The sequence below is a fragment of the Myripristis murdjan genome, chromosome 3, assembly GCF_902150065.1.
Source record: "Myripristis murdjan chromosome 3, fMyrMur1.1, whole genome shotgun sequence".
NCBI classification, from domain to species: domain Eukaryota; kingdom Metazoa; phylum Chordata; class Actinopteri; order Holocentriformes; family Holocentridae; genus Myripristis; species Myripristis murdjan.
The window spans coordinates 28,595,072-28,620,527 of record NC_043982.1 but is presented as its reverse complement, the minus strand read 5'-3'; the positions used below and the strand labels follow the sequence as shown (position 1 = coordinate 28,620,527).

Below are 25,456 nucleotides of genomic sequence, written 5' to 3'. Positions count from 1 at the left end.
ATAAAGCTGAATCACTTGAAAATGTGTGAGTAAGTGTCTGCTTGTGCTACCCTACTTTTTCCTCTGAGGTAGCTGTCTGATTTCACAAATTAATGGCTGGACCTCAAAAATAGGACAACATATCACATATCTAGCACATTAGAATGGTTTTAGTGAATCTGTAAAATGTTTGGATTACATCAAACACTTTACTGTACTTTGCTGTTTTATTTGGTTCAACAACTGAAATATAATTTCCCCAAGAGATGATCTAGTCATGGACGAAATACTTTGCATAAAAGACCTCAGTTTCTGTGTCAAGGAAGCAGTTCCTAATATGCATATTAATGAGGCTGAGTAAAATGCTAATTTAGAACTAATAGTAGAAAAATCAGTACTAGACACAAACAGCTCTTTTATTATAATTACACACATTATACTACTACCCTACTTCTGATGTACACTCTATACTAAGTGTTATGCACTTCATAGAGATCAGGAAAGACTAAAGTGAACTGAACCAGATTAGTTAATTCATTAATTATTAATAATTAATAATCAAATTAATTAATTAATGATACATGAATGTTGCATAAACTACTAACCAAGCCAAAACCTTAGCAGGACATGTTTCATGTATCCAGCAGCATGTATCCTTTCTCTATCTGTCTCCATCTCTCTCTTTATCTCTCGCTGTTTCTCTGTAGTCCATGGCAGGCAGTGGTGCGTGGCAGCGTATTAACACTCAGGTCCCTGTGCGATCCCCACGTTATGCCGCCTTTGACCTGGCAGAGGGCAAAGAATACCAGTTCAGAGTTTTGTCTGCCAACATGTATGGAACTAGTGAGCCATCTGAACCAACTGGACCAATTCAGACTGAGGAACTCAAAGGTCTGTCTCTGTCTCTTTGCAGATGCAAGTTTTCTGCTGGGATAAACAAAATAAAACAAAAAGGCTGGTGTTCTTATTGTTGTTTTTGTTATCTGTGGTTTGTTCATTTTTCATAATTTATTTGTTTCATTGATCATTTGCTCATTTGTTGTTCATTTGTCTTCAGGTGTGCCATCAGCTCCCGGTCAGGTGATTTCTACAAGGGAAACAGACACCTCTGTCCTCATCCAGTGGGCTCCACCAAAGGAACCTAACAATCTGATTGGCTACTACATTGACCAGTGTGTGAAGGGATCCAAGGACTGGACCTCAGCCAACCATAAACCTCACAAGAGCACCAAGTGTGTTTTCAACCAATCTCAAAGCATCAAGCATCTTTCAACATTGTCTTAAACCATAGTGGAGGACTCAAAATTGTACACAAAATTGTTTTCATGGTATTATATAAGGTTTTCCAGTTATAATTGTTAATGAACTTAGGGTCCAAGGGTAAAATACTACATTAATTTATTTTGGGTCCTGAGCTAAATAAGAAAAATAAGTTTAAGAAAACAACTTTTCCTGCTGAGTCACAGGGCTCCAAATATGACTATTACAAATCGCTGCTGAACAAATTTCTAAAGAACCCAATGGTGTCTTAAAACGTACTGATACACTAGCCTTAGTTTCACGGGCAGGTTGATCCACCAGTGCCTCGATGGAAAAAGTTGATCTCCTTTCAGTCTAGACTTTGGAACAATGAGAGAGGCACTGATCTGTGTCTGCTTTGTGGCTAATAAGACACAAAGTGTCATAGGACCAGACTCAGACAAACCTTAAAAACAATCTGAAGAATCCTAAAATCACAATCCTAATCCAAAATTGTGCATTTTATGTGATCACAGCATTTTTTGTTTGTACAGTACGATTCGTTATCTGGAAACGATTCTGCGCCTCTTTGCATCTCTCTGTAATCTCTTGAATGTTGTTAATTCACATTATTAAGTTTACTTACAGAAATAAATATATACTGTATACATGTACACAAATGTATATGTCTAGGGTTATTGGTCTAACTACAACAAAGGCTTTGTGTCTCTCTAGGTTTGTGGTCAGTGGGCTTACCACAGGAGAAACCTATATCTTCAGAGTCCAGGCCATTAACGAGCTTGGTCTCAGTGATGAATCCCAGGAGTCCGCACCACTGTCTGTCAAGGCTGCCCTCAGTCAGTAATGTTATAGTTATGGCCATTGTTGTTATTGCTGTTGTAATGACAGTTATGATGATGATGATGATTGTCATGGTTTTTATTAGTATTATGAATTGTGCATTTATTTTTCTGCGTCTTCATCTAGAATGTGATGGTGATTTTGATTGTTGTGAACTATGATTACAAAGACTCATTTCAACATTCCCTTCATTAGAGCCCCCCTCTGCTCCATATACCATTGCACTGTTGAACTGCGATGGCCATTCCATGGTTCTGAACTGGCAGAAGCCTCTTCACTCAGGAGGGGCAAAGATCAAGGAGTATTATGTTGACAAGAGACGCGCTGGAACAACCATGTGGAGGGAGATTAACATCCCACCACTTACAGAAAGAGTTTATAAGGTATAGCAATATATGATGGTTTTATTAATTTTCTGATTTGGGACTGGAGCCTATCCTGGTGTACAGTGGGTAGAACGTAGGGAAGCACCCAGGACAGAATCCCTCCTTGACATGATTAACACAGACATATGTTCACTCACATTCATTTCTCTTGCAGTCCACCTGACTTGTGTCTTTAGAATTTGGTTGTAAAGTCATGCAAACATGTGAAGAACATGCAAGTCAACTCATGTCCTTCTTGCTGTGAAATGGCAGTGCTAACTGCTTAGCCACTGTGCCACCCTGGAAGACAAGTGATTGTTAGAACAAATACACTTATTTAGAAGGGTGGAGGCAGTGGAGGGTCGTGAAATTTGATTTTTAACATTTATACCAGTGTTTTCAAATTGTTTTTCCTCTGTAAGCCATTTTCATTTAACTTCAAAGTCTAAGCATTGTGTCATTATGTGCTTTGCTATCTGAAACCAACGAATACAGTAATGTTGGTAATGATGATTTTCAGATGCTGGGCTTATCACATTGAAATGTCTACCCCTTTCAGATTTTTCTTGCTTGACAATCATTGGCATCTCTGTAACCACAGTGGCATTATGATTGGCAGGTGGAGGGCTTGACAGAAGGAGCAGTCTATCAGTTCCAGGTGTATGCAGCCAATATAGCTGGCCTGGGACCAGCTTCTCGACATTCAGCTGACTACACCTGTGAGGCCTGGAACATGCCAGAACCTGGTTAGTAACTATATATCTCCCTACTACCTGGTAACTATTAGTTAACCAACTCCTTAACCTTGAGCTGACTCCCATCAGCTTTGACTGATACACACAAGTGGGTTCTTCTATCGACCCCAAAGATGCAGGGTATGGCAGTAATGAATCAGCACATAATCGCTACAAAATATCTTTTAAAGCTACTCTTAAGTTGGGACAAATATGCCGGGAATCTGTTGGTCCATGAGACCTGTGAAATAAGAGCTCACAACTTAAATACATCCATTTTCAATGTAAGCATATTGTGTCTCAGTGAAAGCAGCTCTCAGGCGGTTAGGGAATGATTTTTGTCAATGTAATGTCTGTTATGTCTGGAACAAAAAAAAAAAAAAAATAAGTGCACCTTGGTGCCAACACTTAATTGGGTTTGATGTATTTTTTTCCCTCTCTCTCTCTCTTTCTGTTTTTCTTTTTTTTTTGTTTCCTTTCTTACCAATAAAAGCACATGAAGTTTATTAGTTTGAGCCACACATTTGAAACATGACTCATCTCTGCAATGTTGTGGCATCTTTAACTTAGACTGTCATTCTGTAAATCATTTTAGAAAAATATTTTTTGATACAAAACTTTGATGATTTGATGAAAATGATGGATTTTCTTATCATAATAACAATGCCTAATATGTATATAACATTTCAGCTCACTGAATTAAAATAAAGTAACAACATTAAGTGTGAATAGCTCACATTAACTTCGCACATGAAGTCCAGTATGGGCAGCAGCTAACTTACATCACATTGTCATCATTCATTTTGACATGAGTTACACCCCTTGGTATAAATCTGTATCCTCTTTTGTAAAGTCAGGTCAGAGGGTGTTGAAACCCAAGCAGAAAATCAAGATTCTTCTGGCCTTGCTACAGTGATGTAACTGTGCCTCATTTGGCAGTCCTACATCACTGTTGTGTGCGGTCACAAATGCAACAGATCACACACATGACCACACCCTAGAGTGATGTTAGGTGGGATCAGTAGTGCATCAGAGTTTACTCTCTCAGTTCAACAATGCTTTTCTGACATAAAAAGATTTTAGATTTTCTCTTTCTCCTTGCACTGCAAATTTGAATGTCTTTCTGTGTCTGTGTGTTCTAGGCCCTGCCTATGACCTGACGTTCTGTGAAGTGAGAGATGATTCATTGGTGGTTGAGTGGCAGAAGCCTCACTACACTGGATCTGGACCAATCACAGGTTATCAAGTGGAGTATGCCAAGCAGGGCACCTCTAACTGGATCACAGCCAATGAAACTGCTGTCAGCCACCGTTTCCTCAAGGTGAGATTACTGTAATTACAGTTTTTATGTATTGGTTATTAAAGTTCATTCATTTGAGGGAGATTACTGAACATCATGGTACTATGTGAATAGAGTATAATATGATCTAAGAGTGATACAACACTCTTGAGATCAGCCATGGAGTCTGCAGGGGTACTTTTCATTGTTGCTTTCTAATTTTGCAGGAAAGAAATCTCTTCAACTGTTCATTCATTTCTAACCTACTACACAACAGTGTTTTACTGAGCTCACCTGGAAATGACTACTAACTAAATACTGTTCTTGCACCCTACTGTAAGTTATAGAAACCTTAGAAACAGTGAAATTAAGCTGTATGACACTGACATCTAGTGGCAAGTGCTGAGAACAGGACAGAAATAATTATTTATCCAGATGGTACATAAAACTAGGATGGTGCAAAAGTTACCTATGCCTGTGGTAAGAAAATCCTCTGTAGTTAGTTATTTTGATCCAGCAGCAGGCCCAGGCAATCTGGTGGCTAGTTCCATATGTAAGCATCATATGGATCTGAGCAGTCACTCTATAAGGCCAAGAGTTCTGTCAAGACAAATTAAGATTATGCAAGTCATTTTTGTCAACAATAAAAAGCATTACTACTCCACTTTCCTAACACTCTCACTACTGCAAAATATTTTAGATAGTTCCAGGAAGACCATCTGCTGTTCATGCTGCATTAGTTACAATTATCATTTCATTTCATTATAAAATATACATATGGCTAAAGAGTAATTCCACACTAAAACACTGTTTGAATTAGTGCTATTTAGTTACTAAATGCAACAGCCAAATGTGTCAGTAGTATTCAACTCACTAAGCCTGGCTCAGTTTGCCCTCTAGTGGTTACAATTGGCAGCCAGTCTTCAGCTGGAGAGGCATCCATATTTGAGGGCAACTGGCTTAAGATGCATCAATTGGTACAGAAATGTTACTTCTCCAAGCCATTACTGCATGCTCATGTACACACATACTCCACTCTGCTGTATTATGCATCCTACCAGAGTTCTGGGCAAGATACACCAACGTGGTTAAGGTTCAGGTTGAGGTTGGGTGAAGACATATCAAGCCTGTTTTTTAACAAATGGGCAACAGGCCTGGGAATTTTCTGACCAATCACAGTGGTTGTGTGTATAATTTGACTAGAACTGCAGAGGAATTCATATCACCTCCTTCCTGTTGCTCTTCTCATCAGTCCTGCTCTTCTTCCCAGCTCTTTACACCCACTGTCTCGTCTTTGTGTGTGTGTGTGCACTAAGCAGAGAGAAACTCAAACTGAGAGCATAATTACTCTTTAGGTCCAAACCATCCTTTCATGTCTGCTCAGACAGATGATAAAATCCTTCACACCAACAATCACATCTCCTTTCCTCTCATCAACACTCGCCTGTCTCCCCGCCTGTCTGTCTCCTAGGTAACAAGTCTTGAGGTGGGCACCAACTATGTGTTCCGTGTGCGAGCAGTCAATGCTGCAGGGACTGGTATGGCCTCCATGTCCTCGGACGCTGTGGTTGCCAAGGCCGTGCCAGGTAATGTTGAAAAACCACAGAGCAGGAAATTATCAAATGTGTGTCACACACTCTGTTTCAGAACAGTCCATCTAAGGGTAGTTTGCAACAGGTGCTAATGACAACACATTTGTCATATTTATATTTACTGTGTGAACACAAGATACAAGATCCCTCATGGCAATGCTGGAATGATACATTCTTACTTAAAATATTGGAAGCTTGAGAGTATGAGATCAAAGAATAGAAGGTAATCAAACACCCTAAACCATACAGAAATATAAAGTCTAATTTGGGCAATTTGATGTATTTGGTGTATTGATGCATTTTAACAGTTATAACTTCTGTTTGCACTAACAATAATAATTGTCAAATTAGTATTAAAGAGTAACCCAACCCCAGAATCCAAATCTCTTTGATGCCTGACATCTAATGGTGAAATTAGGCCAGCTGGTCTTTGATTGGCAGGTGATGTCACTATTGTTATCCTGTAGAGAAGGTGGCATCACCTGCCACCCTAATTTTCGCTGTTAGATGTCAGTCTTCACAGAGTTCACAGAGTTGAAGTACTCTTTTATGATGTATCAGTTAAAATCAGCGTTTAATAGTGCATATCAAACTTTTCCAGGGCATTGGCAGTGAAGGCTTTAGAAAAAGTATTTTTTAAGTTTTGTTTTTTGTTGTGTGTGTGTGTGTGTGTGTGTGTGTGTGTGTGTGTGTGTGTAACTGTGTATTCAAGGTGCCCAGGAGATGTCCTGTGAGGTGGAGCAGAAGACAGGTGACATCGTTTTCTCATTTGAGTCCTGCCAAATGAGTGAGGAATCTCACTTTGTCTGGAAGAAAAATTATAAAGAAATCACCGACTTCTCCAAAGGAATAGTGATCAAGACAGAAGGCAGCCAGTAAGCCAGCATAAGCACACACACCCAAATACATATTTACCTACACACACACACTCACACACACAAACATAAACTCATATCACGATCACGATGCGATGATTGCTCATTAACTGTCTATAAAAAAAAAGATGAAGTACAAGTAGTGACTAAGTAAACACTATGAAAACTGTAATTTGAAACCACGATTGTCTTAGATTAAAACTTTCTCTCTGTCTGTGTCTCTCTCTGTCTTATTCTTTAGCACTAAGCTGATCTTTAAGAATGCAGATAAGGAGGACTTTGGGACATACTCTGTTTCTGTCACCAACACAGACGGAGTGTCAGCCAGCCACACAATCTCCGCTGAAGGTAGGATTTACCCAGTGCTGTCTGGCTGCGTGTAACTATGATGCTTAACCACATAGGCAAACTATGGATTTCAAAAGGCAGATCAGTGATCTGTAATGGACTGGAAAATTCTACCCACAATGTAAACTCACTAACATAATCACACTATTTCCTGTTAGTTTTGGCCTGCTTTGCCTCCTATGTTGACAGAACAGAAAATTAAACAAGACAAATTATTTCAATTTACACACTGTAATTTGGAGAATGTTATCTTTGGCTGCATTTTGTAAAGAATCAATTAACGTTTTTTTTTCACCTAAGACATCCATTAGCTAAATGCATTTGTTGTGAAGAAGTTACATATACAATCTTGGCATTCCTTGAACACCAAAACTTAAATACACTAAACTATATAATCATACATCCAGCTAGGAAATGCATCAAAATGTACAGACTTATTGAAATTTAGACAAATGAGACAGTGTACTGCAGACTGAAGAAATATGAAGGCAATAATACAGTGCTTAAAAGTGATCATAATAGCACACAGGAAACAAGAGATTTTTTCATTATGCATGTGATGACTAGTTATGGAGCACATTGTTTATATATTCACTGTAAGGCTGGGGATGTGTATAGAATATATGAATTAAAATTATTTGTGCTTTTTATGCAACATGCGAATGAGATGTTGCAGTGTTTATGCTTACATCTCACAGGCATGGCCTCACTTGCTATCATCAATTCCTTCTTTCTGTGATCAGAATTTATTTGCCATGGCTTTCCTGCAGACAAATTCAGCAAATCTTCTAGCTTGGAGTATGTTATTCACCTTACACTGACCACTGTACTTACTTTCTAACCTTTTGTTTTGTATTGTTTTGTTTTGTTTTTTAATTGTGACTACTGCCCAACCAACATTCAGGATTTTATTCAGCCTACTTAAACTTAAATGTTTTTGGTCAGTGTCTGGTAATATTGTACTGTTAATATTAATTTTGAAGACCAGTTTCAGAAGGGTTTGGGTCGGGGTAAAACTTGTAGGTCCAGACCTAAACACTGAAAATTCTTCAGTCATCTGTGGTCGTCCTCACTGTGCCTGCGGTACTTGTTGCTAACTTCCTCATCTCCTCACACTGCTCACGCACAGCCTGTCAGTGGGTTGCATGTAGACTTTGGTGAATTCAAATGACAGTGTTAGCTAGTCCACTTGCAAATTAGGTTTAGGAGATACAGCAATGCTGGTGCATTCTAATGTGTGGGCAACATAACTCATCACTTAAAGCCTTCAACTGTAAGCACATGGCACAAGTCACATATGAGTGTAAATTACAACCAGGATTTGTATGGCTTGTTTACATCCAGTAATAAGAAATCGAATAAGCTGTTTCTTTATGTTTCAGAGCTGGAGAAGATGCTGGCACTGAGTTACGATATCAGACACCCAGGTAGGTCTCCCTGTGTGTCTCCCTGCCTGTCTGTCTCTATTTCCACCTGTCATAATTTCTCTCTTTGTCTTTCTGCTCGTTTATACTTTTTCTCTACCTCTTTCCACCTCTCTCCCTCTCTCTCTTTCTCTTTTCTTTGTTCTTTCTCTCTTTGAACCTCTACAATTTCTCTTTTCTCTCAGGAGTAAATTTCTCTTCTTACTTGATCAAGAAAAGCTTTCCTGCTTTTGCATCACCTGCCTCACCTTTATTCACCTCCCCAGTTCTTTTGCTTCTCCTCAGAATCTCGTCTTCACATCTGATTCTTCTCTGCTTCTCTCCTCTCCTCTCCTCTCCTCTAGTCATTCCTCTGAAGTCGGAGTTGTCCTATAAGATCTTGGAGAGAGGCAGAATGAGGTTCTGGCTCCAGGCTGAAGAGATCTCATCCAACGTCACCTACAAGTTCTTTGCCAATGACAAGGAACTATCTGGAGCTGCTGTAAGACAGAGTTATAATGGATGAATGCATGGAGGGGGAGGATAAGAATTTCTGTCTTCAAGCTTGGCACTGATTCCTCACTTTCTCATATTTGGGAACATTACAGATTACCTAAAATGAGTAAGCAGTCATTTGTACTGCTCTGGCAGTAAAATCTGTTGCTATATCAATTAATATTCCTCCCTCAGCATAATTTCGCTGGAAGACAGTTTGTAGATTTTAAGATTTAAGACTGACCGTGATTTCAAAATCAAAGCAGAAAATTAATCATTGTCTCCTAAAAACAATTTCAAATGGCCATGCATATTTGTTATACCACTAATACCCACCATGTGTCCTTACCTATGGTTATGATGATTATATATTATACAACCAGCTGCACCTCACCCAAAATCACAGCAAAGACGCATTTATCATCATAAAAGAATATCCTTAAGGGTATTATGACCTCTATACAACAGTTAGCAAGGTATGTGAAAGGAGAAATTTCATACTAGTTCCCTGGTTACCGCAAATTTGGCGCTGTAAACTGTAAAGCCCGACTTCTGGGAATTATCAGCACGGCTGGAGTCTGGTTCTCTGTTTATCGTGCGAGCATGCTGAAGTTAAAACAAGGAGCACAATGCACACCCCAGGGTGCACACTGAGCCAGAACAGCAGCACTTTTATCCAAGTTATCACCTTTAAAGCTGTCATGGGGCTCAACTGGATAGAAGCACAGCAGGTGGAGCCCGCAGCAGTGAAAGTGAAGTTTTACGAAGCAGTGGTTCAGGTGCAGCTGTCAGTGGAGCAGAAATCAGCCTGAGAGGGGGGTCATTTAAATAGACTTCCTTGTGAATGTAGGGCCAGTGTGTGACTCTGTGTCCTACCTGAACTTAATGTCATGATAGCAGAATTTTAGCAGTTGATATGAATACCAGTGAAATTTAGCTATTCCCGATACCTGATTGGATACCAATGGCTAAAACAGAAATACCATTCAGCACACACTCCTTTATTTAAAAACGTTAACTATAACTCTTACATCAAGGCCAAATTAGCAGGACATCACTGAGTTATGAGTGCAGCATCAGCCTGTAGCCCTCACATAGAAAACACAGCAGCCCCACAAAATGCCAGTTTCAAGTCAGAGCAACTGTGTGAAATGTCGTGCTCTAACAATAAATACAGTGGGATGATTCTGTGGTCTCATTTTGATTTACAGTCCTATTCTGCAATTTTAAGTGGTTCATGTATCTAAACATACAAGCTAAGGCTATATCAGAATAAGAACGCTCAGTTGCAGAGCGAGGTATCAAGTTGCATCAATAGTACCAATACTTAAAACACTAGTATTTATATGATTTTAGAAATGTTGGTATTACCTTGGTACCTAATTATTGATTGTTGTTACATCCCTTGCCTAAAGTTAAAGTGATGTTGCATTGCTTTACTCAGACTAACTGTTGTGTAATCTGCCTATAACAAAAAATCTAACCAAATAATCTCTCTCTCTCTCTCTCTCTCTCTCTCTCTCTCTCTCTCTCTCTCTCTCTCTCTCTCTCTCTCTCTCTCTCTCTCTCCCTTTCTCTCTCTTTTGGTTTGCTTCTGCACTGTGCATGTCTGTTTCTTTTCATCTGTCTCTTTCTCTCTACAGCCCAATCACATGGGTCACGATGTGTCTACTGGTGTTATTGAGTTCATCATGGATCATTTCACTGAGGAGAATGAAGGAACCTTCACCTGCCAGATCACAGACGGAGGCGGCAAAGCACAGAGTTCATTGGTTCTTATTGGAAATGGTAAGAGGCTGTGTGGCCTTCTGTTCAAGTGTGAACACACCTTGGCCTGTCTGGCCTCAGCCAGCATCGCTGCTGTTTTTAGATTGTGGTCAAACCTGGCTCACTTCCAGCCATCACATATTAAATTAAACATTTTCAACTGACAGTGAGATGTTTTTCTATTCCAGCATTTGTCTCCAATAATACATTGGCATTAAATAGTTGTTGAAAAGTAATTAGGAAGAGAATAGCACCAAACCTATCATTTGCTCTGCTGTTGCCAGACTGCATGTTGAGTCTAGGTGTGCAGAATGCACTTGTTAATCTTCTTTGACTTACTGATTAATGGTGGAGTTGGAAGAAGAAACCATAATACAGCAAGCCTCAGCCATGATGAACACAGCTTATGAAGACTTAAACAGTATTTATCTATTTGTGGTGAACCTCCTCAGCAGTATAGTACATTAATACTGTGGAAATGTATGCACATGTCAAGGTGATGTATGCAAGACATCTAAATTCACATATAAATGCTAGGGTTTGTGTGCTGCATGATTCTGCTCTAGTTGTGGACCATTAGCTACTTTCTCAACAGAAATACATAGCACACTGAATGTGCATAGGAAGTGTAGGCAGTGCTTAATCATTTAATTACTGTGTGCGTGTGTGTGTGTGTGTGTGTGTGTGTGTGTGTGTGTGTGTGTGTGTGTGTGTATGTGTGTGTAGCCTTCAAGGAAGCGCTGGCTGAGGCTGACTACCAGAGGAGAGAGTACATCAGAGTCAAGGAGGGTAAGAAAACAAAATATCATCTTTTCAACTGGCATGAGCTTCTCTCTACTTTAAGGCAGAGGCTCCACCATGTTGCCTGAGAAACAATCCAATCCAAACACCTACTGTATCTGAACACCTGCTGTGAGTCCTGAACAGAAATTTGTAGATACTGGTAGATTTCCTATTTTGCTATGATGTTGAGCATCAACAAGTCTAAGTGTATACATGATCAAACTTATCATAAATGTGACATAAATAATACAAATACATTTATTTGTGTAGCACTCTTCTTAAAAATTACAAAAGTGCTTTCCAATCTATAAAAAGATAAAGTGATACAAAGATACCACAATTAAATGCCTCTCACTTCTGTCTGCCAATATGTTATATTATTCTATAATATTCTGTGTGCTAACAGCTGAGACTGAACATTGTTAAATCTGAAATTTCTTCCCTTTCCCCGTCCCGTTCCTTCTCCTCCATCCACTGCAGGCCCCCACTTCAGTGAGTTCCTGTCAGTTCAGGTTGGAGATGACTGCTCTGTCACTCTGGTCTGCAAGGTAAACACATTAACAAATTCAATAATTATTGATTGTTTACATTCTAAACAAATGAGAAACTGACTTGCAGCTACTGTTGCTGACTGACCACTGCGTGAAGAGTGAGTTCCAGTCTGCAAAGTGTACAAACAAAGCCGCGGTGTACTCAGCATAATTCATAATCCATTTGCATCTTTGCACCAAAGCTCCCACGCAATGATGTTTCATTAAACTGATAGATGAAGCCTGAAAATTATTCCATTAACTAGGGATGTCGCAAGAACTGATATTACCACTACCACATTAACACTAAATTTCAAGAATCCTAATGATACTAGTTTTTATACAGTATCGGTCGTACTGACTGTACGGAATGGCTGTATGGATTTCTGCCTGATGTGTGCTACTCAGGGATGTTCATAACCAACATAAGCAGGCACATAAGTGTGTATGGTGCCAGAGTGCCTCTGGCCAAATATCAGTCAATACTGGAGGCTGATTTTTAGAGGCAAATAAATGAATGAAGTGCAGAATTAAATTTTTTCTTCCTTGTGTTTTTTTTTTTTTTTTTTTGAATGGCATGTCCTTGGGATTCAATAATTGACTGTGCTTATAGTCATATATTTATAATAACTTCAGATAATAGAACCTTCCAGCTAATGGTGATCATAGCTATGTTTTTTATTTAAATTAATACATATGATTATCATATGTTTTCCATTCCAGGTTGCTAACTTGAAGAAGGAATCTGAATTCCATTGGTATAGAGAAGACACAGAGATAATCCCTGATGTGAAACCTGACCTGGGATCAGGAGTCTGTAAACTGCCAATTAAACTGGTAATTATGCTTTGGTGCTGTTAATATAATCAATATACATATCATGTACCATGTTTAAAGTACTTAACAGTATACAAACAGATTTTAATTAGATCAGTATTCTCCAAACTGTCTCTACAGCTGGTATTGTCAAGACTACTGAAAGTTTCTATGTCATATTACTGTGGTCAGCATTTACAGTTACAATTATGATTAAAATACAGAATTATAATATTAAAATTGAATTATTTTAAGATGATTAATAGTATAATCCTGATGTCCTTGATTTCCAAAACTACAGGGTGGGATGGCATGTTTCTGCTGAAGTCCCTGCATGAGTAGATTACTCCAGTGTACTACAGTATGTTTTAATAAGCTTGACTTGCACAATGAATCACCAACGATCCACTTTGTGCTAAGCTCTTGACTCATCCTGTTGGAACATGTTCGACTGGCTTCCTGTACATTATTCTGCATTTATCATCAGAGACTAAATATTGATTTAAAATGATAAGAAATTTGTTCAGCTGGACTGCATCCATAGAGAAACTTACATTACATCCATGGGCTTCACTGCAGTAGAGCTGTAGCACCATAATGACTGCCTCTTTTGTGCAATCAAGTTTTGTGCTCCACAAATGAATTAAATTTAAGTCAGAATTCAATATTCATCAAAGTCATGTAACATCCCTGTGTTGGAAATTGTGCTCAAGTCCTGTTTTGTCTCTCCATCAGTTTTCAATGAAGACAGCAGGAATATATAAGGCTACCATCAGTGATGACAGAGGAAAGGATATGAGCCAAATTGACATCTCTGGAAAAGGTACGTTTATATTATTTTACATACTGTACCTAAATAGATCAGTAATTGACTCTCACTGACTGGCTGACTGACTCACTGAGCAATAACAAACAAATCAACCATGACGTGAAAATAGAAACTAAGTGAAATAGATTAATTTGTGATATCAAAAATAATAAATTGCATGATCCTTTTATTTATAATTTATAATACACAGTCAATTTTACTGTTAAAAAAAAAAAAAAACAGCTTAAAAATAATTAGTAACATTATTTTCAAAAATTTCTCCAATTGTAATTTTTTTTTTTTTATATTTGAAAATGGAATCATCACAGTGGCTGTGTATGCATGCACGGAGATCACTGCTTTGTATACAGATTTAAAAAAAAAAAAAAAAAAAAAAAAAAGTAGCCCACTATTGGATAGACGTCTGTAAATGTAACTTGTTTACTCCTATATTAAATGGGTCACTGTGGCATGTAAACATCTTAAAGGACCATACCAGTGATTTTGCATGTTTAGCATAATATCTACAAAATCTATGTACTTGACATTTCTGCTAATCTTTTCCTGAAGCAAACAGTTTTATTTAACCTTTACCTTTTATCCAGCCATTGGTTTCCATTCATTCCACCGGAATATGAAAAATAAACTTTCTTCAAAACAGTATTCTATCACTGCAAAAAAAGATATTGTTAGTTTACCTAAAAGCAGCAGCACTGTTGTGTGTTTGCAGCAGTCACTCTGCTGGAAAACAGTCCCCGGGGAAACATTTGCTTTGCACAGCAAGTTGTTAGTTCTGTGGTTTCTGAATGGCGATGATTTTGTTAGCTGCATAAGCAGAACACTACAAGGGGGTGTTTCAACCAAAATTTTATATTTAACTATTGATAGATTTTGATTACATGTTGTGAATTGTTAGCATCCCCCCTCATGATTTGCAAAATGGCTTGTTGCAGTGTAAAATGTGGGTAAACTGTAGTAAAGTGACCACACATTCAAAATCTCTTGTATTGTTCTTAAAGTTTCCATGGTGCAACTGAAATGCAACTTTAATTCTGTGCAACTTGGGCATGTGGGAGTTCTGTAGGACAGCCAGGATTTGCATTACTTCTGGAGTGGGTTTGGTGAACCAGTAAAAATAAAAGTTTTAATTGTAACCTGCAACTAATTGTGTGGAAGGAGCACTGTGTGAAGCCAGCCTTATTCTTTTTTACTTTTGGTATTTGTAAGTGGAAACTCAGACTCCCACAGGGTTATGTGTAGATTCTGATGGCGGTGCTTCCAATTATAGAGCATTACTGTTGCTGTCAAGAGCATTTCTCTCCCCTGTATATGCACTAACTTACTATTTATTCAATCAAAGAGGAACGGGGTAGCTGGCAGACGCAGCTTTTCATATTTTGCTGCTGGCTGACTGTTTCATCTGCAGCTGGAGCACCACAGGTGAACAGGAATATTTGGTTAATTGGTTTATTCACAGCAACAGTGACTCTCAATCAGGGGGTATTAAAGGTGGTTGGAAACATCAGAAACAAAATAAAAACCATAACACGAGCACGGCACATAACCAGGTTGCTAAATGGATGTAAACACAGTCACTGTCATGTTTGATTTGAACCCTGTGTTCCTGAGCTCTGCATGCAGCCACCAGAGGGCAACATGGTGACTTCACTTCCCTCTGGCTCTGGCGCTGACCCCTCATGCATCTCTCTGCCTCTCTCCTAGTCTTTGACGATGTGATAAACAAGTTCAACCACCTGGCAGGTACGCACCTAACACACACACACACACACACACACAGTGCAAGTGCACACATAAATACACATAAATATGCACATTAAAACTGATATTAAACTTTCTGTGACTGATATGCACTACACTTTTTATTACCATGTTAATTAATTAATGGTATTAAAAGATATTCTTACTAAAAGGATCAAGTGGTTGTAAACACACATACACACGCACACACACACACACACACACACACACACACACACACACACACTCACACACACACTCCTATGTAACAACTGATTGTTATTGATCTCTCCGCCTTGCCGTGGAGATCGTGTTTGATGTGTTTATATTATATCTTTATCCACCCCTTCCCTTCATAGTGTATTATTACTGATATCTATATAGGGTAAGTATTTTATAGGCCAATTCTGGCTTCTTGCCTCTCCTGCACAGTGTTTTAACTTCAATGAATTATCCTTGCCTTTGTCATGTATAAGTAGACACACACACGCCACAGTGGGAATGCGAGATCTGTCATCTTATTGTGGATTTCTGCCGTAAAATCCCACTGCAACCATTACTACTACACACATACACATCAGCATGTGGCAGAGGTTGTTATGCTGGAAGCATTTGGCCATCATGCCATCATGTGCTGAAGTCATTTTAAAATTCCAGTGTGGTGCCACAGTGACAGTCTGGAGAAACATTTTACTCCTATTTTAAGCTGCAGTCACTTGACAGCTCGGCTGTTATAGCAGCAGTTGCAGTGGAGAGAGAGTTCATTACAGTTAAACCATGGCGATGTGAGCAGGTGGAATGCACTTCTACCAATGTGCAGTCAGCAAAGTCCACCACTATGTCTGTATATAACCCTCTTTCAGGTTTTATGGCTTTTATCACAGTATTACAATAGCATACATAGAAAAGAATAAAAATCTATTCTGGCCATCACTCACTTGCGCCATCTTTGTTGCTCAGCTGAATCAAGGCAGCACAAAACAAACTGGTAAACTGGATGGCTGCTGCAAATGGTTTGATTAATTCTGGGCAAAAAAAAAAAAAAGAAAAAAAAAAAGAGTACACCATGCTGACATCACATAAAGGATGCATCATAAACAGAAGTATACGGAAAAATGTATATCTGAGTATGATTTCAAATCTGGGTTCACCTCCGCCAGGCTCCAGTGCAGCAGACCTGGTGATTAGCTGCACAGCAACAGGCATTCAGCTGCAATGTCACATGAAGTATTACACCTCAGAGATGAACATCACCTGGCTTCACGGGTAAGGAATAATTATGACTAGTAGTTGTACAGTGGCAGTAGTAGTAGTAGGAAGAAGAGTTAAAGGAATACTACAATATTTTGGGTAAAATACTCTTCTTCCGAATTACCCAGGCTGAGACAAGACATTCGATACCATTTTCACCTCTGTACGATCAGTGGTTCATTTGGTTTTGCTTTTTTATTCCAAGACAACTTGCTGCATTTCAAGTTGACAAGACCTTGATGACTTTGTTCTATAGATCATTCATAGAATCCATTATTTCCTTCTCCATTGTCTGTTGGTATGGCAACCCTGGAGTTAAACACAAAAATGCCCTACAGGGAATTGTGAAGGTTGCTAGCAAGATTGTGGGGACTAAGTTTGTTGACTTGAACTGTTTATTTAAAAGGCAAGTAATAAGGAAAGCTAGGAGTATCTGTGCTGACGGCAGTCATCCTCTTAGCTCTGAGTATGTCTGGCTACCATCCGGTGTGTGTTTATGTGCCCCTCAGGTGAAAAATTAACAGGTACAGACATTCGTTCATCCCCACCTCCATCAGGGAACTGAACCTGGTGGAACAATGATGTTAGTGGTGATTGTAATGATAATGATTATGATTTTGATGATGTTGTTGACGATAACGATGAATTTGATAATGACGATGATGAAGATGTTATTTTGTTGTTGTCGGAGATTTATGTGGTTGACACTTTTACCTGAGATGGCCTCTTGTTGCACCACTGTTTTTATATATTCAGTGAGACTGTGATCTGTTGAATGTATGTGTGTGAAACGTGTTGTCCTTTATGTCTTTTGTCTGCAACCAAATTGCCCAAGTTGGGACAAAAAAATTATACTTGACTTGACTTGACTTGATATTTATCTCAAATACACATAATACATTATGTAAATAAGACAGCATCATCTTAGGAGTAGCTGCATGGTTCATTTTTTTCACTTTTGATGGAGCTAGGCTAATGACTCCCATAGACTTCAAATCATTATGCTAAGCTAACATAAAATGCGTCCCATAGGAGGAGAGCCGCTGGACGCACAGATGTGAAAATGCTATCAAGCATCTTGTCTCCGTGTGGGTAAACAGGTTTATGGGTATTTTGCCCAAAAAATTGAGTATTCCTTTAAGGATATCACAATACCAATTTTCACAGTTGATACTAGTACCAGTGAAAATCCATTTTTCTTGACACCTGATTCGAGGTCATGGTAGAAGCAGAAATCCCACTCCGCACACTGTTCTTTATGTAAAAACTCCATATAAACATTTACAGATGAACAGAACCTTTGTGTTTCAAGTACGCTGCATTAGAACAAGAGCACAGTTACAAGTGCAACACTGACTAGCCTTCAAGTAGAAAAAAGCAGCCCAACAAAATGCTAATTTTCAAAGTACAGTAACTTTAAGAAATGTCCTGCTGTAACAAAAAACACAATGGTGTGATTCTGTGCATTTATTTGGTTTTAGAGTCATGTAAGCATGACTGCAGGTTACAGTGAAGTATTAGGTTGTGACTGATAGGCTACCAAAACACCATTATCTGTAATTCTGGTATTGACTTGGTAACTCAGCACTGATTCATGTGACATCCCTAGCAGGAGCAGACATTGTAGTGTCAGTACCAGTCTGACATTTTCCTGTAAACATACTGACTAAAAAAAACATTCTTCCTCTTCTCTGTTGTCATATAGAACGTGTAATGTATTTGTGCTAAAACTGCTGGGACTGGCAAAAAGCCACATTATAAAGCCTGTGATGAGTTCTATTGATGTGTGTTTTCTTTATGCTGGTTATTACAGTAAAATTGCTCTAATTTAGAACAAAAACGACATCCTCATCATTTTCTATAAGTAAAGGTTGTTTTTTTTTTTTTTTTTTTTTTTTTTTTTGCAATTACACATGCTCCATTTTACCCCTGAGATTAAAACAAAATGGAGGGAGGGAAATAGTGAACAGGAAGAGGATGCTGAAAAAGAAGACAGACACAAGAGAATTAAAAAAGATAGAGTGAGAGAGAGAGAGAGAGAGAGAGAGAGAGAGAAAGAGCGAGAAAGAGAGTTTAAGCAAGAAAGAGGAAGGAGAGGCAAAGAATGAGGAAGATGGAGACAAAGAGGGCAAGGGGTAGTAGAAGGTTTTCTATTATTCAATTATGCATAGAAGAGAAATTATGGAGATTAGATTTTACCCTCTCCCTGTCCTTTGTGTGAGTGTGTGAGAGAGAGAGGCAGATAGAAAAAGAGAGAAATTGATATCCCTAGGCGTAACATTAGGCAGGCATGTAAACATGATTTTCCATTACCTCTGAAACAGGCTTCTCTCTCTCTCTCTCTCTCTCTCTCTCTCTCTCACACACACACACACACACACACACGCAAGCACGCACAGACATTAACCTCTCCTCTCCTCTCCCTTTTCTCCTCTCAGTGAATCTAAGCTCTCCCACAGTGACAAGATTGTGATTGGAGGAACCCCTGCTATGGCAACGATGGAGGTACAACCCTGCCCTGTACATTACATGCCTCCAGTCCAAATTGAAGATACATGGGCAACATTTATTGCAATATTAATGAGCAGCACTCTCAGCAACAGGCAATAAATTGAACCACTGGGTCAAAAATCTATTCCAGTGCTTCATGGAAAGTAGATGCGAATAACCAACAATGATAAAGTAATTCCTCAGGCATTGCTGCCCATCAGACCTGGCCAAAAAAAAAAAAAAAAAAAAAAAAAAAAAAAATTCATCATGGTCTATCTCTGCCTGCAGAGAAACGCCACATGGGCAACTCTGAGACCGTCTAAATCAGTAATATTACCTTCAGCTGGGTTGGCTGTCAACAACTTAACTTAAAGTGGGCTAGGAGGAATAAGATATCCCTTCAAAGTAGGATTTTACATTTTAAAATCACTTTGATATGTGAATGATGATTAACTTTAAATTTCTTAAGTGAAACTGCATGTAACTTTATAATGACTACTTACACAGACAGCAGGCTGAATACATTGCTTCACTTCTCGAATGTTTGTTTTGAATTTATTGAAGTTTTGCAACTATAATGAACAAACTATTCATAGACCATAAATAACAGATGGATTGACCGAATAATTGATTAACTGGTTGATTGATTGACAGGTGATTGAGCCTACAGAGAGAGACAAAGGAATGTACTCTATTATCATCACTGACCTTGAAAACTCATACAAGCGCACACTGGAACTCAGCGGCGATGGTTAGTATATGCACACACACACACACACACACACACACACACACAATCTCTCTCTCTCTCTCTCTCTCTCTCTCTCTCCCTCACTATGATAATACTAATGAAAAATTTATGAGAATCAACTCTGCACTCAGTTTTTTTTTTACATGGAGCTTCAGCCTGCAAAGAGTGCATTTAAGCAAATTGTTAAGGTAAATTAAGTAGATAATTAACTGTGAAAAGTGCAAGTAAAAATCTGTTTTTATTTATTTATTTATTTTGTCTCCTACAGTTTATGAGAAAGCCTACGCAGAGTTCCAGAAACTCAAGTAAGAATGCATTCTCAGACATCTCAAACGTATATTGTAGTCACAGTAAATTCTCAACAACAAATGGCTGCATTCAAACTTATCATATTTAAACCTACAGTGCTGTGCATTTAGCACTTTGACCCCTGATGATCAGTCAATTATGACATAAATGAACAACTCTAAGTGTATATTAATGTGCTCATATGACATTTTATATTGATTTATCTTACTTGAATATTCCCCAAGCTACATACTGTTTAGGTGTACGTCCTGGAAACCAGTCTTTATCCTGGTTTAGACAGACTTACAGCACACGGTTTGCTGTAAATGTGTCCTGAACTCATAATTTGACATACTTTATTTTTCATTTAATCATTGAAAATTGATATTGGATTTAATCTCCACATTTAAATTTAAAACTTTCTACTTTCATGAATAAAATTTAAATATACTGTGCCTCTGTGAGGAAATTTCATTTAGTCCCATTAGTCCATGAATAATTATCATAGAAATCTTCTGGAAAATCTTGCAATAAAAGTCCCATGCTTTAAAACAGACAACCAAAGATGAAAAAGAAGCTGCATTACAGACCAATACTGTATGTAAAGGCCAGTTTATACCTCTGTGTCAAAATGCCGCTGTAGCTACACCATGGTTTCTGTGGCTCCTGTGTACTTCTGTACTTCACACTTCACATTGGGCGACACCAGACCACCAGGTCTCTGACTGGTCCACTAGACTGCTTTGTCAAGACAAGATGATATTGGTTGCCATTTCTCTTCAACCAGCTGCAGCTGAGAAGGTTTTATCTGTTCTCATATTGCCAATCCATCCCCAAATTATCCATGACAGCAAGATGTCACTAAATTCAAAGTGAGAAATATCCCAGTATCACTCTGCCAGTCTGTTCAAGAGTGAACTCTCTATGGTAGAAAATGTAGAAAAATATTGCCTCTGTGCTTAGCTGTGCTTCATTAGTGTGGTATTAATAAAATCTTGACACTGCTCTTCAGTGTTTCGGCGATCGGCTCAGTGTGTGTATAGTTTCTCTTATGCAGAACCATAAATATTCACACCACTATAGGACGTTATTAGTGTAGCTACACTGGCACTTCAACACAGAGGTATGAATTGCCTTTAACTCCATCCAAACATTGGCTTTTTAATGCATTTATTTTGTAATTAGTAAAGTGTAAAATTATAAGTGAAGTGGAGTTGTATTTTAATTCTATGATTGGACAACAAAGCTTCCAAAAATATCATTCTCCATGTATGAGTCAAACTCTTGGAGGAGTGTATGTAGCCATTTCAACTCAACTTGATGTGAAAGTCAGAAGCAGCCAGGTAGCTGAGATCCTTGGGGGCCCTTTGGTTAATAGGGCCAAAGTGAATCTCCAGACAGTGAATTTTGTACATCCATTTAGCAGAATCAAATGAAACTCCAAACTGCATTTGGAGCAGAACCTGCCCAGTTCCCACCTCTAATTTCCATTCAAAGAGAGTCATTTCATCTCCAAATTCTACAAACACATGGAAACAAGAGTTTGCCTTTTGCTCTTGTGATTGTGCATCAACGTGCCAGCCATCTGGTCTTGAGGCTGGCCTATCGTCCTCCCATTCGGTACAAAGCGATACTATATGTCCCAGTGGAAAAATTCAGCAAAATCCCAAAGTAAACTAGAAGGTGGTTTTGGCCCTAAACCCACAGTACATTGTGGCAGACTATCTGACCACTGTTACTGACCCAAAACCCAAACAGAAATGATGTACAAACTCAGTGAGCGCAGCCAGGTAGAGGAAACAGACTGCCATAAGCAAACTTGGCTCTGTTAAATTACATCATCATTCTAAACCCAGAAATTCCTCATAAATATAAATAATTTGAAGCCAAGACCAACAAATACATCCTGCAGCATCTTGGCATCGCAGCTTCTAGAAAAATCACAGTCAACGTCACCTGTGGGACAGCCGGAAGAAAAATATGTCACACATCTTTCATAGGATGCAGGAGGTTGCTTTTGATTTGCATTAATTTGATGTTTTCTCTGTTTTCTCAGTTGAATAGTTCAAGAGACTGTTGTTGAATTTCACATTTAAACATCAAGGTTATAATATAAAATGTAACATGTATGCTGCTGCTGGTGTATGTTTGCTTTGAAAGAAAGAGTGAGAGATCTCTAACTTGTTTTTCTGTGTTTCAGGGCTGAGGCGTACGCCGAGAAGAGTGAGTACATCACACCATATAGCTCGATATACATCTATACTCTACCTCTGTTTCACCCTCTGCCTTTTGTTTTCCTAGGCTGCTGTTTCCCCATTACTGTAATTTCTGACTCTGAGTTTGGCTCACTATTTTTTCCCTGTAACATAGGATGGTGGATTAGGGTTAGGTTTATGTACCATCTGAATGTAAAACCACCGTCATCAGTATAATAAGCTATAATGATGATGAATAAAATAAAATAAATAATATGTTTGTTTCAGACCGCGGTAAGGTGGTTGGAGGATTGCCTGATGTTGTCACCATTATGGAAAAGAAGGTACCATCTAAGTGTGTGTGTGTGCATTTGTATATTTTGTATGTAAATCCTTGGAGTAACAGCGTTTTGGTTCTGTTTACTTTTTTTTTTTTTTTTCAATTCAATTCAGTTTTGTAAACCACAATTTGAGATTTGAGTCAACGATTTGATTCAGCACTTTAAGCCAATTATCATCATTATCATTATTATTATTAGTAGTAGTAGTAGTAGTAGTAGTAGTAGTAGTGTCGTTGTTATCATTATTATTTTCTTTAAGGTTTAAAGTTTTTTTTTTTTCAAGTTGCAATTCATAAAATTCTGGAAGAACAACAAACACCAGGTTATGTTTTTAAAATTCAGGCCAGAGACGGATAGATTAATTCAGTTTTCTCTCACAGACTGATGCGGTTAAATCGTTAGAATTTATTATTAACACATGGATACAGTGAATGAATCTTTACGTCCGCGGTGTGTTTGTTGTTTGCCGCTGCAGACCCTGAGTCTGACGTGCACGGTGTGTGGAGACCCCAGGCCTCAGGTGTCATGGTTGAAGAACGGAGCAGACGTCGAAGCTGATGATCAGGTAAATTCTTCAGTCAGCTAATTAGGTTAATTAGGCTTAGTCAGCTAATTAGGTTGCTTCTAATGGTGAGGCTGTGTTCCTGACCAAACTGAGGTTTGCCAAAGTGAGTGGAATACAGCATATCGTAAAACTCATGCTACTTACTAGTAATTCCTTAAAGGTAATGTGGTAAATTAAAATACTGTATACACAAAAATATTAATGCATTAAGTATTATCCAATGAAATGAGTGATTTAGCAGGGGTTGAACACTTTCACTGTATGCATCCCGAGCCTCCCTAAAGGCTTGATCCTACAGTCGCCCCTGGCATATACTAATAATTTTACTTGTTGCATTATAAATAAGTAGTAATACAAGACATTTAGGGGATTTGAAAAATGAATGTTGCTTTCTGAGATAGTATATGAAGAAAGTAGCAGGTATAAAAAAGTAAAAGCAGTGCACAAAAAGAAAAATAGATGCTTAAGAAATAGGAGAAATGTGTATCTCAAAGTATCATATGGAGCTGGAACCCGACACACTGACTGAAAAGCTTTTGAAAATGGTGAAAGAAAAACAAAACATGTAGAAATGTGAGTAGATCTAGAGAATCCACCATTTTAGCTAATAGTACTCAGTAGATTAGATATAGGTAGAATAGAATAGAATAGAATAGAATAGACCATCAGTCCTTGGTGCAACGAAACCTGTCTGTTTTATCTAGCAGTGCTGGCGTAAGACTGAGAAAAGCTTTAAAAATGGCTCATGCTGTTGCTGTGAGTCAAAAAAATATATCAATATTTATATTAAAACTTTCAGTGCAAAGCCTTTTGGGTGCTAAAAGCATGCTAAGCTGTCTGTACTGCCTTTCTCACATTCTCAACATTTAATACTCCATTTCAGCACGCGATATCCCTGGACCAAGGAAAGTTTGCCAGCTTGACGATCAAAGGCGTTTCCATGGATGATTCTGGCAGATATACCATGATCGTCCAGAACAAGTACGGAGGGGAGTCTGTGGACATCGTGGTGAGTGTCACTGATGTGTACTACAAACAGTTGGATTTAGTCAGGCACAAGAAATATGATTTTTCTGACCATCTGTGGCACAGATCTTGTCTTTTCATTGGTGCCTTAACAGTCACATATTTTATTATTAGACTTGTCTGAGGCTCAGATTTCTGACAGAGCTGATCTCTGGCTCTGTGATTTATGGCTGTACTGTGTTTACCTATTATCTCTCTCTCCCTCTCTCTCTCTCTCTCTCCCTCTCTCTCTCTCTCTCTCTCTCCTCAGGTCAGTGTATATCGCCATGGAGAGAAAATTCCTGAGGCAAAACCAACTCTGACCCCTAAAACCATCATCCCTCCCAAACTCCCCATTGAGATGCCTCAGCCTAAGACTGCTCCTAGCCCCGCCCCTTCCTCTCCTAGCCCCGCCCCTCCTAAGAGTCCAGCTCCAGGGAGGGGGGTGAAGAGCCCCACTCCCACCAGGAGGAAGTAGGCAGGACAGAAAGAAGACTCACATCAGTGCATATAGTCCAATTATGAGTTAAACTAGAGGCATCATATTATTATAATTATTGGCACCATAAATCTTGACTATATTACATTAAGCAATTGTACTAAATTGAATTTAATTGACTTGAAGTAAACGGAACAGTCAGAGCAGCCATCACAAAATAAAAGAAAAAAAAACATTTAAAAAAAAAAGGGAAAAAAAAAAAACTGATAAAAAAATAAATAAATCAAGAAGTGAAAATCTAGAACATTATGTAAAAATACAAAAAAAAATACAAAATACATAAATAAAACATACTATATACGAAGTTTATAACTTAGAATGATTGTATTGAACTTGAGGAAATCAAACTGAAATTAATTGAAATGAACTGAAACTGGAATAAAATGGAAATAAAAATGAAACTGAAACTGGAATTTTAATGAATCCGGACAGATATTCT

The 25,456-nt window shown here is 38.4% G+C and overlaps 1 protein-coding gene across 1 annotated transcript in view; it reads left to right on the top strand.

The window, feature by feature from the left end:
* Positions 1–25,006, top strand: part of myom2b (myomesin 2b) — a 37,916-nt gene extending 12,910 nt beyond the window's left edge. The window contains exons 13-38 of the mRNA XM_030045122.1: positions 687–870; positions 1,037–1,211; positions 1,954–2,075; positions 2,275–2,462; positions 3,064–3,190; positions 4,321–4,499; positions 5,929–6,043; positions 6,762–6,924; positions 7,166–7,272; positions 8,655–8,699; positions 9,041–9,177; positions 10,814–10,958; positions 11,664–11,726; positions 12,201–12,268; positions 12,974–13,087; positions 13,802–13,889; positions 15,597–15,635; positions 16,793–16,898; positions 19,322–19,388; positions 20,028–20,124; positions 20,393–20,429; positions 22,613–22,635; positions 22,896–22,951; positions 23,424–23,513; positions 24,397–24,522; positions 24,790–25,006. Of these exons, the coding sequence (XP_029900982.1) occupies positions 687–870; positions 1,037–1,211; positions 1,954–2,075; positions 2,275–2,462; positions 3,064–3,190; positions 4,321–4,499; positions 5,929–6,043; positions 6,762–6,924; positions 7,166–7,272; positions 8,655–8,699; positions 9,041–9,177; positions 10,814–10,958; positions 11,664–11,726; positions 12,201–12,268; positions 12,974–13,087; positions 13,802–13,889; positions 15,597–15,635; positions 16,793–16,898; positions 19,322–19,388; positions 20,028–20,124; positions 20,393–20,429; positions 22,613–22,635; positions 22,896–22,951; positions 23,424–23,513; positions 24,397–24,522; positions 24,790–24,996 (2,868 nt within the window). The 3' untranslated portion in view covers positions 24,997–25,006. The remainder of the gene's footprint in view (positions 1–686; positions 871–1,036; positions 1,212–1,953; positions 2,076–2,274; positions 2,463–3,063; positions 3,191–4,320; positions 4,500–5,928; positions 6,044–6,761; positions 6,925–7,165; positions 7,273–8,654; positions 8,700–9,040; positions 9,178–10,813; positions 10,959–11,663; positions 11,727–12,200; positions 12,269–12,973; positions 13,088–13,801; positions 13,890–15,596; positions 15,636–16,792; positions 16,899–19,321; positions 19,389–20,027; positions 20,125–20,392; positions 20,430–22,612; positions 22,636–22,895; positions 22,952–23,423; positions 23,514–24,396; positions 24,523–24,789) is intronic.
* The last annotated feature ends 450 nt before the right edge of the window (positions 25,007–25,456 follow it).